Below are 16355 nucleotides of genomic sequence, written 5' to 3'. Positions count from 1 at the left end.
AGTATAATCTCAGCTTTGTTCAATAATAACACTGAAGAGAGCATTTCACATTTTACCCGAACACATGAAAAACGGTATAAAAAAACTGATGTACTTTATTATGTTGATGAACCGAATCATATTATCATAACACTCGTGAATTTCCATTTTATGATTTCAATGTATGTAAATGGTCATTCACCGAACAATTATGCTGAAAACAAATTGAAAAAAATATAAGTAAATCCATCTTTTTAGTATGAAATCAGAATAAAAAAGCCGAACGAATGTGAATTCTACTAAGTGATAGAAACCATGATTATTAGTTACACATTACCATACGCTGATGTAAATCACGAACGTTTACTAAAACCTGTAGCTATAAATGTTTAAGGAACAGTAAAACATCACATTTATAGTAGAAAATAATCACAATGTACTTAGTTTTCAATTACACTCATATATTAGTTTGTTGTTGAATGCAACCTACACAATGGGCTATTTGAGGGAACATCAGAACCTGATTTTAAGAATTATAATCCCTCAGAATTGCCACTGAGCCATCAGGAAATATATTGGTTTGCCTTTATAAGCTAAGAGAACTGGATGAAAAAAATCTTGAAATATGGGATACTGTACGTCTTTTATAGTAAACATACATAAATAAAACCAGCAAAACTCCGACATATTTCGCAGAACATTTGCTTTGTAATACTTCGTGGCGATAAAGCTTTGTCGAATAAAAGCGTTGTTTATTTCACATTCGTGTACATCTAATTAAAAACCAGTTACTGTATTTGGTACGAGGAAGCCATTGTAAACATGTAGAATTGCATTATTCCAATATGTTGCTGTAACTGAGATTCATCAGTGACATTTTTATTGGATTTACTACTAATAATAATCAGTATCTTCTCTAACTTCCCTCATTTAATCCTAGAGCTATCGAAGGGCTCCTTACGGATCGCATTTGTTTCTGAAACTTTTTAAAATTATTTATACACTAGTCTATAACGTTGCACTTGCTATTTATTTGTTGGATTCACGCCAAACTACATGAGGGCTCTCCGTTCTAGTTGTCCTTAATTCTGAAGTGATGGACAAAGGAAATGCAGTTTGAAAGTCATCGCACCATCTACTATCAAACCTAATTGGCTACTTCTGTTAAACCAGATAATTTGATTTAACCTTCAATTTCATAACTACACAATGTTACACGATGGACCTTCTGTATTTTGCCCACCGTGGATATTGAATCTCGATATTTAGTGTTATGCAACTATGTTATCGATGGGGAAATACTAAACGACTAGACCAAATTTGACCTTTGTTGGATACATAATAACGTACAACCCCGCAAAAAAAAAAAAAAAAGGCCAAACTGTAATTAATCCCACTTATTAATGCTGGAGTTTCCAAATATTTTACACAGAAAAATTGTGATTTTATCCAAATCTTTGGGCCAATTCTTGGCACTGTTATTTTATAACAGACAAAACCATAATTGCGTTTAGTACAATACAATATATTGACCTAATAGACAATAGAATATCCATTCGAGTAACCAGGGGCGTATTCAGCATTAGCGCTTTTGTGTATGCTAGTATCTTCCCCTCCCCAAAAAAAAAAAGACTTTTCTTCTAGAAAAATAATTTATGTAATTTAGATGAAAATCAAATTATTAATTTATAAAAAGCAGAAAATAGTGAACCAGTACACTGTTTTTTGAAGTGGGGTAGCTGTCTGACTCTCTTTCCCTGATTACATCCCCTGACTAACTATATATTTTTGCACTGATTAATAAGTGGATAAAATATGTGCTGACGTATTGCGCACATTATTAATGGTAAGACTATTTCTCATTACAGATTCCAAATTTTTCAAAAAGTAATACGTTTTCATTTCGATCGGGCATTCACAGACAGAACAAATTTAATGATCAATCAATCATTACATCCCACATGTCTAAAAACATTTGTATTTTGTTTAGTCGCTACACAAGAACTGTGTGTGCCAGCTGTCTCTAATTTTGAAGTGATAGACAACCTACCACCAATTCTTGAGCTATTCTTTATCAACTGTTGAACAGTTGGATTGACCGTCACATTATAATGCTCCAACGAGTGAAAAATACAGAGCAATTATGTGACGGTATTCGAATTCACAATCAGCAAATTAAAAGTTGAGTATTTTAACCACCAGGCTAGGCTTAACATCAAAACGTAAAATTAGCCCAAGACTCCTTTAATTAAGAACACTATAATTCTTCTTAAAAACACCATACGGATAATTATGTTCAATACATTATAATGAATCAATATCATCAGAAGTTTTTCGAAACCATAAATAACTTCATATTACATTAAGTTAGTAATATTTTAAAAATTAAATTTCCATATATGGAATATTTTGAAATTGTGTTTCAAAAATATTTTTGTTGTTTTTCACGTAAACTCGTTAATTCTTACTAACTTAACCATTTATGTAAGAACTCACAGACGTAATGAATTACTATTCATAAACTGAAATGTTGAAGAGGTATTTAAAAGTTCACCCTTTCAGCCGTGAGAGCGTTATAATGTGACGGTCAATCCTACTATTCGTTGGTAAAAGAGTAGCCCAACAGTTGACGGTGAGTGGTGATGATTAGCTGCCTTCCCAGTGTAAGACTACTTACACTGCTAAATTTGAGATGGCTAGCGCAGATAGCCCTCATGTAGCTTTGCATGAAATTTAAAAGTTAGTTCTTGTTAATCTTCGCTTTTTATTAAACATATTTAAGTGCATATAATTGTTCTTTTCCTTTTTCAAAATAATTGATTTGGTGAACATATACTGTAATCGTGACTTTTTTTTAGCAGCTTCACAGAAGACAACAGCTTTCGCACTGATTGCTCAATAATGTTACAAGTTGTACAAAGGTATCTTTGTTGTTGTTTTTTTTATAAAGGATATTGTTAATATCTATTTGCAATTAAGCATAAAGCTGCACAACGGGTCACCTGTGTTCTGTCTAACACGGGTACCGAAACTTGATTTGTAGCGTCGTAGTTCTGCTGTATCCCTAGGGACGGTACCGTTAATATCTACAAAAGAGTATTTGGTGCAATATTTATACGTCATTTACATGTAGATAAAAGGGTATTTGAAAAGGTATTCCAAAGGTATCTTAATTTTTCATAAAATGATACTGAAAATATTCATAAAAAGAGTATATGAAGTATTTTAACTCTGATATTTAAAATATATACACAAAGTTTTAAGTGGTTGTACAAACGTATTTGACGTATCTCAGAATGGCTGGTATGGATATTAACGCTTTTGCTAATAAAGCAGATAACAACGTTTCGACCTTCCTAGGCCATCTTCAGATTAACCATGCCAGCCGTTCTGGGATACATAATTATTTCAAGTGAGTTTCTTGTTATGAAGAAGGTACCCGACGTATCTGTACAGGTGTATTTTACTGTTCTGTACAAAATGGTAATCGGAGAATCTCAGAATGTATTAATCTTTTACTTGTGCAGATCAAATAAATATTTTTAAACAATTATATTTACAATGCAAGTATTTTCTGATATTATAAAAACTAATCTTCTATATAGGAACTTGTTTCAATATAAGAATATTTGGCTTTTTTTTGTCCATTGATAACTTTCTCACTTGAAACTACCAGATTTCCCCTTTTTTTTGTGAGAGAATTTAAATCTTTTACAACGATTAATGCACCACATAGACGTGTTTTAGTTATCACATGCAAAACATGCTTATTTTGTAAAATTTCATCAGCTGAGTCTTTGGAGTACTTTTTTCTTCTCAATTCAGAACGTTCTAAAAATTTTGGCCATTAAAATATCAAATATCATGTCTCTGAACTTCAAATGTAACACAGACTACTGTTTTAATTTAGAGTATAAGTAAATAAATACAATGTTGACATTAACGAAGTAAATTAAATGTGGTACCAAAGTGAGGACAAGATATTTGTTTAATCTTATTTCTACTTGTCTTCTTCTGCAGCTATGTTATCAATGAAAAAATTGTTCTAAACATCATTTAAACATGTTTATGGTAATTAATATCAAGATAAACCTATTACTAGATTTAAAACCTCTTATTCAGAAAGGCGAAAAATAAAGTCTCTTGAACAGAATTGTTGTGTTGGGGAAAAATATAAAAATCAACACAATTATAACCTATTCAAGGTTGCAAGAAATAAAGCATTTATTTCCTTTAAGATATATGCGTCATGCCTAAATATTATACATACTTCATGAAAATAAATCAACGCCAACTGGACAGAAGTAAAAAACACTTTACTCAAGGTAAACTGAGAGTACAGACTGAGATTAGATTAAAGGAAAAATCAAATTAATTTGGCTTGTCCATGCAAAGATAGAATACATTCCCATCAAACGAAGAACAGATCTGAATCATTTCATGTGGTTCATGCAAATGTTAGGATGTAAAATGATGGCAATACATCTATATCTCGCATCCCAGTGAATGCATTTACAGTTAAAAAGCAAGCATGCAAACGCATTACTGGAACGTAGATAAAGAAGCGAAGAACGACTTAAGAACAAGCATGCAGAAAGAAAGGGAACAAAAGATAAAAGAATCTTAAATGTGTGACGTATTTCCTGATTTAAAATGTATCTAAAGCAGCCATGTTGTTACATCACCACATTCTACAGCCTCATTAGTGACTGTTTTCTTGCTGTAATGAAAATAGCGGCAGGTTAAAAAATTGAAGTAAAATTAATACTAGGCCTGAAAAAATTTGTTCAAATATTTTATATATGATGTGTATGTATGAGAGACACTGAAGAGAAGGCATTACATCTTATATTTATATACTGAAAAATATCTAATACTAATGAAAAATAGTCTAACATCACAAAGTTGGAAATGTATAATATTATGAAAAAGAAATCTAATTCATTTCACGTACTACTTTACACTTATAATAATAATAATAATAATAAAAGTGTGGCATGTAAAAAAATATACAATTAAACCTAAAGTTGTTAAGTACGAACAGTGTCCACTGAGGAGAAAGAACAGGCTAAATGTTACAGAATAAGGCATACGCTATATGAAAACGATACTTTACAATTGTGAAGTAGAGTAAAAATATCAAATTAAAACTTACAGCAATTAAGCTGAAATTTTCTGTGATGCTGAACAAATTGTCTAACTCATTCTAACAACTAAAACATAATTGTAGTATCGATAAAAAACAATTCACCTAAACCTCACAGCTATAAAGAAGGAAATGTCAGTGCCACTGATAAAAAAACAACAACTATGAGGAAGACCATATGACACCAAGATGAAAGATCAGTTGAGCCTCGCCTCACAACTATAAAATTTATCACAGTACTGATATTCTTTATATATAATTCAATATAAGCTGGACAAATACAAACACACCACAGTCCAGAGCACTTACGTTCTTCACAACAGAGAACTGAATGCTCACAATATTAGCTACAGAGAATTAAATAACTACATTATTCATTCTATACATCTGATAACTACATAATTTAAATACTTAACAGACCTGAATATTAGTTTCGTTTGAGTTTATGTATATATATTTACAGTTTTTACAGTAACTGAGATAAGTTTCAGAACACGTATGACGTTTCGATCAAGTACACTTACGGTAAAAAGCTATAAACTAACAGAACAGATCTGAATATTATTTACTTTGTCTTAAACACTATACAGATATGAATACTTACACTGTTTACTGATAAGATTTGAATAAATATTTATCACAAAGACATAGATACTTGCATTATTCATTACGCATGCGTACCCCGCTGGGGCAACGGAAAGCATACGAATTTACAACGCTAAAATTAGGGGTTCGATTGCCCTCGATGGACTCAGCAGATCACACACTACGTCTACAGACTTGAAAACTCGCACGGTTCAGCGTAGAGATCTTAATATTTACACTGTTTTAAAAACTAGGTAAACTGAAAATCGCACTTCAAAAAAAAAAAGGTGATTGTGTTCAGTACTGTCCTTGGAATCTACTTTTTACATCAAAGATGGAGATGGTAAAAAAGACAATCTTGGACAACACATCATGGTAAACTATTCAATGAACTTGAATGGTGATTTCCAAGGCCACGTTCAACAATTTCTCTACGTGGCCACAATCTCCCCCATTTTCCTTCTGACACCAGTCTAACTTAGATGCCACGAAGCTGTAACGTCAAGACTCGAACGTACAGCAACATTTTTTTTCGTTAACATTTGCAAATCATTCTTATAAAATGCGATTAACCTTCTTCAATTACATAAAACACAGCGCATTTTTGAATACCAACAATATTTTAACAAAGTGTATTCCTAAATATTAACAATGATTTGAAAACAATCTTTATGAAGCCAAGAGCTTTATTATAAAACATATTTTAGAGTAGAATTAATATGAAGATTGTGCAACTCACTTTTATTCTAAGCTGTATGTAATCGTTTTACTAAAATAGTTTTAATTGCGTTACATCCTGTTGCACATGTTTAGCGTTTGAAAACGCACAGCACGTATAACAGCACTTAGCTGAACTTGCAGCCGAGATCAGATGCCTGTCAGTTTAGTAGAAAAGTACTTTTAACATAAACATCCTCCTCGCCAAGATGACTGAGTCTCCATTTTGTTCAAATAAATTTGTGAGTGGAACAACTTTGCAGATTTAGTTTTTAGCAACGCGTTCATCATTATTGATTTAAGTTTTCAAATAGGAATAAGTCAACCAATCACTTTCTGAAGAACTAGTACAATCATTCTTGATTTGTTCTCCTTAAACTAATGCATTTCTGAAAAAATTGCACTGAAAATTTTCACGTCGTAATCGTCACTGATGAATTAAAACAAAAGGTTTTCTCTGTGATTAATACACTAACCACGATTTTAAAAAAAAGTCAATTGTTTAGAGGGAAAAACGTACGTGCATACGAACATTTCTCTGATAATTGCAATACATACAAAGTTTACAATTAAAGTTTACAATTCAAATGTACGCACAATTTCATCAAAACGTGTTCAAAACGTAAAAACAAGTTCAGGATGCAAACCCCTAACATGCCGTTATAATCTCAGTACTATGGTGTTTTCACTCTGAATGGCGGGCTAGGGTCAGGTCAGAAATTCCAAGGGTTTGCGCAAAGTTATATCCAGTATTGAGCTACTAACTACAGAAAGGGTAACTAGTCAGCAATATCCACTATTATAATGGCTCTGTCTAGTTTTTTAACCGAATAATGTGTTTATTAAAAGTAAAAAGAGGTGCAACATCATCACGTATGGATAGACAGTCCGACACTTTGACCACTATGTTACGTCCATGAATCATCACGTGTGGATAGACAGTCCGACACTTTGACCACTATGCTACGTCCAGCCATGAATCATCACGTACGAATAGACAGTCCGACACTTTGACCACTATGCTACGTCCAGCCATGAATCATCACGTACGAATAGACAGTCCGACACTTTGACCACTATGTTACGTCCATTCATGAAAAAAATTAATTTATACGTTACTTTTTTTTACGATGACTGTTTATAGGCAATTAGTAAGTTCCTTATAACTGCTTATAATTATGAAAATAAATATAATTACCGAGAAAGTGCGAAAAATTCTGAAATATGCAAAGTTGAATCCCTTCAAATCGGTATTATAACCATTCCTAAGTATGCTAGTATTAGCGACTCAAAAACTATACTGTTAGCTTCAGTATTCCACTGATAAGTTCATTGGTGTGAAAAAATAAACACTTTACACTTCACGTACTTGTACCAAGAATGTACTTAGATCAAGCCGAAACCCATAAAATGTGTACATTTTCATAATTCGCTAAGGTTACGAAACTAAATATTTTGGAACATAAATTCTGACTTTTCTTAACCCTGTACGCTGTAGTTTTTCAGCTCCAAATGAAACAAATAATTCCCAGAGCAAACAAAAAGCACTGACGTTTCCATTCCATAGGAGGTCGTTAAAACTATTAGAAGAGAGACAGCGATCAGAATTTTTTTTAATCAATAAGTCTTATACCTGGTAAATTCAGTTTGTAAATTAAAAAAGTAATTAACAGATGTAAACATATGTAAATAAATACTGTGTACAATTAAAAACTATTATTTATTGTAATGGAGTAAGAAGAACATTTTGTAGTCAATTAATTTAAATTACTGGTGCCTAAGTTTAGGTAAACCCAGGTAATATAACTCCAAAATAACAATATCTAGGAATGATTTTTTCGCTTAATATACTAATGATTTAAAAAGACATCGTGTAGTGCCATGGAACAGAATGTACCTTAATGTAAACGCTCTGAAAACATGATATAGCTCGCGTGATTCTTTTTCACAGAACACTAACTTTAAATGTACGAAAAGAACTTAATAAAACTGATAATAGGACCTAGATTTAAACCACTTCTTATTATGTGAACCAAAGGCTGATAAGCTAGATGACTGTCCAATGGGTGATGTCCATTTTGGGGTTACACTGAGATACCACCAGCTGTGTTCACAAGCGTAACCCATGGGAACTCAGCGTGGTACTCGGCCCACTCCCAAGTTTCATCCGGGACTTTCGAAGTGAGCCAATGAGCAAACAAGAGTATTACTTAAATGGTTCTTTCAGCAGGTAAAACAGTACGATGAACATACCTTACCGGAGATTCTTGCATTTCGTCATGGAAGCCTGTAAAAGGTTCGCTGGTTTCTGAAAAATTGCAATAATAAATATTATACTCATAAACTAACAAAATGTTAATGTTTGTAATTTCAAAAATCAACCGGTTCTGGTTGTTCCCTAACTTACAACCTTAAGTTAAATATTCTCTTCACTACGAGTTGAGCTTTTCAAAAATATCGATTACAAAATAAACATAGGAAGACGATATCTGCTTTAGACCTAATTATTTGTGGATAAAGACAATCGGGTTAATACAAATGTTTTTGACAAAAACTATAGTAGATATCCAAATACTTCCAGTGTTTCAGCTCGGGCAAGTAGAAGCAATAAGTTATGGCAGATATTTTTTCAACTCGATAAATAACTTTACATAACCATTGTAAGACAACGTAGGACATTACAACAGTTCCAATGTAATGTCAGTTATTTAATTTATTCAGCAGCTGCTAAAATTATTGGACATTCTCTTATTTGAATGCAGAAGGCCTATTTTGCTTCTAAGTTATGGTCAGCTAGCCTACCCACTGTTTTTGTTTTTAAGCTAACAACATTTAGTACTAACATCAGATTTACACGTACTAACTTAGTGTTATACAAGGTTGTGCTTTACTATTAATTTCTGTGTGCAACTCTACGGGGCTTATATAATTAAGGGGAGCTTCATTAAAGTGTATTTGCTATTATTATTTTCTAACATATGTTTGCCATTTACTACAAGCAGCCGCCTCCCAAGAACTTAATCTGGATCCGCCCCTGAGCTAAGACCAACATTTAATCGTACTAGAAGTACAAAGGTTAGCATACAGAAGTTATCTCATGGCTGTATCTCATTCTAAGCTGTTTACACCAGTGTTAGCTTACTTCGGTTTACGTGACAGTACAATGAACTGAAAACAGTAACTTTCCTAATAAACAATACTTTTGTGTGTAAGATGTACACACACACACACACACACACACAACTTACTTTTGTTTTGCATACAATAAATATATGCATTTAGTGTATCGCTGTAAATTTATGTAAAACCATAATTTACTTGTTACTAGTAGCTTACGTACAACTACATACATATATACATGTTACTGGCAGTGTATGTAAAACTGGGTAAAAACCTACATTTTATTGGTAACGTACATAAAATTAGACAGAAACCTACGTTACTGGTAATGTATATGTAAAATGTGATACAAATCTACACGTTACTCATAACGTAAATTAAAATTAATATAAACTACCTTGTTATTGGTAACGTATGTGAAACTAAATAGAAATTAACTTGATATTGGTGATCTATGTGAAACTACGCAAAACAGCCAGTTTTTGATTTTGCGAGAGAAAACCACATTTCTTTTTCTGTAACTATAACAGCTGAAATATGCTAAGAGCTACACCTGAATATCATATTCTTTGGTGGTTCGAAATCAGTTACGCAATTAAACAATTTTCTCTTACCTCTATGCAGCATTATGAACACTCAAAAAACCGTCGAACTACGCCTACTGTTTTAAGTAATATTAAAACAACTTTTAAACCAACAAAACTAACACTCAGTATTAAATGTAACTCAAAATACTGCTTAAAATTTAAATAATTTGAAAGTCTTACGAAAACATATAACTAACAAACATAATAGCTAATACTGTTTGTTAAGCACAAAGCTATGCAACAGTTAATTCTTCTGTGCCAACAAGAGGAATCTAAACCTGCATTTTAATATTATAAATTCCCCAAGTCACCGATAGAGAACCGACTAGTGATAAAAGAACCGAAAGCTAATATCATTATTTTAATACTATTTCGTGGTTAATATTATGGGAATCAGTGCAGGTTTAGATATGTATTTTGCTCAAAAAAAAAATGGGGTATTTGTATTGTGCCCATGCAAATATCGAAATTCGATTTTTAGCATTATAAACCCTCAGTGTCACTGCCGAACTACTAAAGAGCTAAGAACAAAGGAACAAAAAAAGGCTTCAGTAGTGTTATAGGTTGAATAATAAATATTTATATATGGCTATAAAAACGTAAAGTGAGCTGCATTATAATTTTCACACTTCTTTACATCAATCAAAATAGTAATGGGCTCATGTTTAATACACTGGCTTCAGTACTCCAAATTATTTGTTATACCCTACGAAAGAGCGGAAAATAATTCAATGTTTTAATAAAAAGACATGAAATATTTTATATATTGTGTTAATAAACAACGTTACTAGCCAGCACTTTCGATAAGCTACCAGAACAACTAAACTATCAAAATAACACTTCCAGTAAATCAATCCAGATCCAATAAACTTCGCGTTAACTTATCCACTGTCACACGAACCACTCAGTTTTGATATTACAAGATAGTGTACATAAAATTTAAAATTACTGATTATTTGACTAAACACAAAGCTACAGAGTGGGCTATCTGTGCTCTGCCCACCACGGATATCGAAAACCAGTTTGTAGCGGTGCGAGTCCGCAGATATAGTGCTGTGCCACTGTGGGGGCCATTTCCAATTAATGAGTTTTAATCCACTAAACTTAACATAAACTTATTAACTGTTTTACCAATCACTTAGTTTTGATACTGTAAGACCACAGAGGGCGTTACAGGGTTATCCAGAATTTTCTTAATATTATTATTAGTTAAAAGTATTAGACACCACAAATAAATAAATAAAAACTGAACATACAATTTTTTTTAATTTTCTCAAGAAACAGTTTAACCAGTTTTGTAAATGGTAATTTTAAACAAACATCTTTACGCATACAAACCGATTCTACTTTATTATGGAAAAGAGAAAACTTGTAAAATACGTTACAGAAAATTATAATAACAAATATTATTAATACACAACATATTAACCAAGTTTCATCATTTTACCCAATACAACCTGTTTTTCCTTGCACTGCTAAGCACTCGCGATTGATATTTAATTATCTATGGTCAGATAGCAAACTTAATGATGTTAGAGACATACAAGGTCTACGAATGTATGAAATCGTAGTTCGCTCCAACTTTCCATTCTCTTGAGGTCGGGCGTTGTTAAAAACTCTTGTTATCGTAAGATGAAACCCTAACCAACAGACGTGCAATCCATGGCTGCTGCCTTCTATTGGTCACTTGAATCAGTAATAATCTAATGCCTCTTCAGTCTTTATAGACTCTCTCATGATGATAACGCTGGTAACTGTTTGGGGTTTCACTTGCTATCTTCGCACTGCACTTCACAATTATCACAAGGCGCATTACTTTCTATTGGAGTGACTCTGCATCACGGACAGAGGACAATAGCAATCACGTGCTCCTTGTTAGTTGAGTTATGAACTTTCTGATAACATTCATTCTTTCAAAAGAACAACTCTTTTCATATGAAAACCGCCCACTTTACAGAAACAATAAGGCATTTTCATGGGAAAGAAAGAAAGCATTTTCATATGAATGCTTAATGAGAATAACAATATAAAAAACTCTCTCCTCTTAAAAAACAACAAAAAACCATGGCTTATATCAGGTCATCCCATAAGTAATGCCCGAAAATTTAATACAGAAAGTGCACCATTATTTCTATCTTTGTAGAAGGCTTTCATGACAAATATGTAGTAGGACGTGTATAAAATGTTTCAGACAAATAAAAGAAACTAACCCAACTCCACTTTTTCAGATCATTAATCAAATAAACCTTTAAGAAGATGGATGTATCTGAAGAGCACATAAGGTGTATAATGTTTAATGAGTTTAAAAAAGACAACAGTGCACCAGGAACTACACGAAACATTCAATGTGTTTATGGCGCAGAGTCCCTCAATGAAAGAAAATGTCGAAAATGGTTTCAGAAGTTCAGATCTGGTGACTACAGCTTAAGTGATGCGCCACGTTCAAGTCGTCCTGTTGAGTTTAATGATGACTTGCTACTCGCTGCACTTGATGAAGATTGTGCTGTAACAGTTGAAGAACTAGCACAGAAGCTTAATTCAACCCATTCAACAGTTCAACGTCATCTGCAACAGCTTGGAAAGGTGTCAAAACTTGGAAAATGGGTCCCCCATGATTTGACACAAGCCAACCTTAGAGCAAGAGTGGACATTTGCACTTCTCTGCATCTCGTGAACGTAACACCTTTTTTGGACAGGTTAGTGACTGGAAATAAAAAATGTATATGTTATAAAAATGTTAAGCGAAGGTAAACTGGCTAAAGAACAGCCCAGAATGGATCTCCACCCTAGGAAAGTCTTGTTAAGCCTTTGGTGGATATTGTTGGTGTGATCCACTTTAAGTTCCTTCCACTCAATATAATGATTACATCAGACTTCTTCTGTCAGCAGTTAGAGCACTTTAATGTTGCACTGAAAGTAAAGAGGCTTGGTTTTACAATTATTAGACCAGCATAATGCATGGCCCCATAGAGCAATGATTACATCTGCAAAATTGAAGAGCTAGACTGGGAAAAACTTCCACATACTCTTTATTCTCCAGACCCTAACCCCATCTGATTATCATCTTTTCTGAAGTTTGCAGAACTATCTTGATGGAAAAGAGCTTGGAATACATGAAGATGTCATAATTACTCTCTTTACATTATTTTCTTCCAAACCCCAATAATTTTATATTAGTGGCATTCAGAAACTAGTGAATCGTTGGCAAGAAGTAATTAATAATAGTGGAACATACATTACTGATTAAATGACATTAAAAGCGTTCGAACTCCTTTCTCTTTTTTCTGAACCTAAAATCGGACATTACATAAGGGATGACCTGATAAATATATACGGTAGAAATAAACTGTTGAACGGCTCACCAACAAAATGGTAACTATCTCGAAAACTTGCACTTACAAAAACCTTTATTGCCTGTATAATGTGAAACTTTAATTATTTAGCTATCTCGGTTACAACGATCCTGGTAGTCTTACTAAAGTACATTATTTATGTTTACTCTGTTCTGGTTGCCAATAATAAATCGTGTTAAACAGTTTCTGTTACTGTATTAATACACACGACCGTGATAACACTAGGCACTTACTGGGTTGTATTGTACCACAACTTATCCAGAGTTGTTCATAAACCAAGCCTTGAAAGCAGACTTTTACTTCAGAAACCATACGGAAATAATGTGTATCTAACATTATCCTGTTATTCATTCCAAACCTTAACTACAAACTCAGAAGAATCTCCAGCAACATGCTTTAGACTGTACCCTGTAAATATGGTGAAATACAATGGAGAGACAGGAGGAATTAAAAGGACAAAAATCAAGGAACACGCTTGAATGCAACAATTGTTTTCAATCTAAGAAACCTGTAATAGTTGAACAACACCTTACAGCGGGACAATGGCGGAAATATAAAATCCTAGACACTAACCAAAATTGGGAATTTGGGAAAATACACTTTTAGAGTAAGAAAACACCAAAAAAAAAAAAGCAAGATTTTGAACCACATTCTGAATTTAAACAAAAGAGGGTTATCTCACAACCAATCAGAGCCAATAAAAATCCTCTTTGAAGTCCGTGTCACAAATTAATCATGATGATGTGACCTTAGAGCTTCCTTCACCCACGATTAAGTTTCAGAACCATATACAAAACAGCAATACACCTAAAACGTCATTTCAGAAAGAAAAATCTTACAGACAGGAAAAGTCCATAAAAAAAAACTACTACCGAACTACTAGGCTGACCAAGCTCACACGATTTAAACTTCCATAAGATGGCCTGTAATAAAGATCACAGATTTTCTTTTTCATTCACGAGTTTTTGATTCAACAGTACCCAAGTGTGTAATGTTGTCCTTCTGGGACTTAAAATACCAATGAATTTTTTTTATACAGTTATCCATCTGGTGTCAAAACAGCTGACAACGGCTTAACTTTTTTTTCAGTATTTTAAGCCCATCTTGGACAGTCTTCTTTTGTAGAACAGTTTATAACTAGCATTAGTTTCTATAAACGAAGACTAAATAATAACAAATTTTATTATTTTCTCACTGAAAACGAGATGAGATGGAAAACAGACATACTTTACGTCTCTTTCATCTTTCTAAATGCATTTTGATCACCAAATTCCTAGCTGCAACATTTTTTAATTACCACATTGTCTAAATCACAAAATAAAATTAACATTATCCGATAAAAAGTTACATCAATTCACTAATGTGACGGTCAACCTCGTTGGTTACGGTGGGTGGTGATGAGCTGCCTTCCCTCTATACACTGCTTAGGGACGGCAACGGATATCAGCCTCTTATGACTAACATATAAAACTAGTAAACATTTAGTTTAAGAGTTCTGTTTAAGAGCCGGAACTGTTGAAAACCGTAGTCCTTAATAAGCCATTGTTACTTGACGAGTATATGTATGCACATTATATACACAAAGAACTTTTGATTCTAATCACAAGATCACTTTACAGCCAACTTGATTGACCACAGCCTGTCTTCAAACTAAATAAGTCATAATTTCCAAAAGCAAGAACCATGATGGTGGGTGGACCCATTAAGTTAAAACTGTCAAGAGCATGCGCATAATTTGTTTTCACTACAACGTTCAATATCACTGAAGAGTACAATGTTTTTTATCAGATATCTCAAACATGCTTTATAAAACTGAATTTTTTAATTAACTGAAGTAATTACCATTATAAATGACATCTTCATTTTGCGAATTTTCACAAGATGAATATATTAAAGTCTATTTTACGTACATTTTATTCATTTAAAATAATGTTAAAAAATCCTTTTTTCCCCACAGAATTCAGTATAAGCTGAAGAATAGCTTGTGCAATGCTGCAAATGTTGTTCATCTCATTTTAAAGGAATAAAAAAACAGTATTGCTGAGTACAGAACAAATTAATACATAAAAGGCAACATAAGGTGCTTAACTAACTTTTATTGAGTTTTTAGAACAAGTTACATACACGAAGCATCCTTCCTCTTTTTTTCTTTTAAGAACAATTTGCCACTTTATCATACTTTGTACTGTTATATCTATGAGGTAGCACAGTTTTTTAAAAGATTGTTACAACTTAGTATCTGCAAAAAATATGTTAAATCATCGCTTTTAAGCGACCTTTTTCATCACTGTGTTTATTTGTTTCGTCTTAAATGATTATGACGTGTGCCTCGTGGAATGTTTCTCCAAAGTTAAAAACAAGTTTGTGTGTTCTGCTCATATTTACTTGAAGATTCTTCTCAAGTATTAGATTATACAGCTTTATAATATTTTGATAACAAATCACATACTGGGAACTTATCAAATGATAATTCTGTATCAACAAAGCATACTGGCGTCTTCAAACAGTGGTTTGTAAAACTTCTATCAGATTAAACCGATTTCCTGCTCAGAAAGAATGCTGAGCTCGTTGAGAAAAAAAACATTTCGTTCAGTTTAAGATTAATCAACTTGGATAAACTCGTACAAATGTGTTTATTTTGTGTTATTTTAAATGTTTTTAAGGTTGGCTCTGCGGGACAAATATGTTGGTGTTCGTATAGATACGTGAATACAAACAAAACAACTTTCTTTACATAAACATTCAAATATAATTAATTTCAGGATCAGGACTATCATATAAAACTACAAATCACTGACACTAAACGAAGATTTCTCTATGAATTGACAAATGTTACGAAATACCGCAAGAGACACATCCAGGCCTTTG

At 32.9% G+C, this 16355-nt stretch overlaps 1 protein-coding gene across 33 annotated transcripts in view; it reads right to left on the bottom strand.

Moving 5' to 3' along the window:
- LOC143240247 (uncharacterized) overlaps window positions 1–16355 on the bottom strand; it is a 55523-nt gene that overhangs the window by 22775 nt on the left and 16393 nt on the right. For 15 of the 33 annotated variants that reach the window (XR_013021651.1, XR_013021652.1, XR_013021655.1 and 12 more), the window contains exon 2: window positions 8686–8735. The exons of 3 other annotated variants lie outside the window; for them this stretch is intronic. Coding sequence is in view for 6 of the 30 variants with exons in the window: in XM_076482384.1 (XP_076338499.1) it covers window positions 8686–8735 (50 nt within the window). In the remaining 24 variants the exon portion in view is untranslated. Of the gene's footprint in view, window positions 1–4178; window positions 8736–11678; window positions 12839–16355 lie in introns of those variants that run through there. 15 more of the 33 variants (XR_013021681.1, XR_013021664.1, XR_013021674.1 and 12 more) reach the window with 4 other exon arrangements.

The sequence above is a fragment of the Tachypleus tridentatus genome, chromosome 13 (assembly GCF_004210375.1).
Source record: "Tachypleus tridentatus isolate NWPU-2018 chromosome 13, ASM421037v1, whole genome shotgun sequence".
Lineage (NCBI taxonomy): Eukaryota > Metazoa > Arthropoda > Merostomata > Xiphosura > Limulidae > Tachypleus > Tachypleus tridentatus.
The sequence above is the reverse complement of the archived record's forward strand: the minus strand, read 5'-3'. Positions and strand labels throughout refer to the sequence as shown.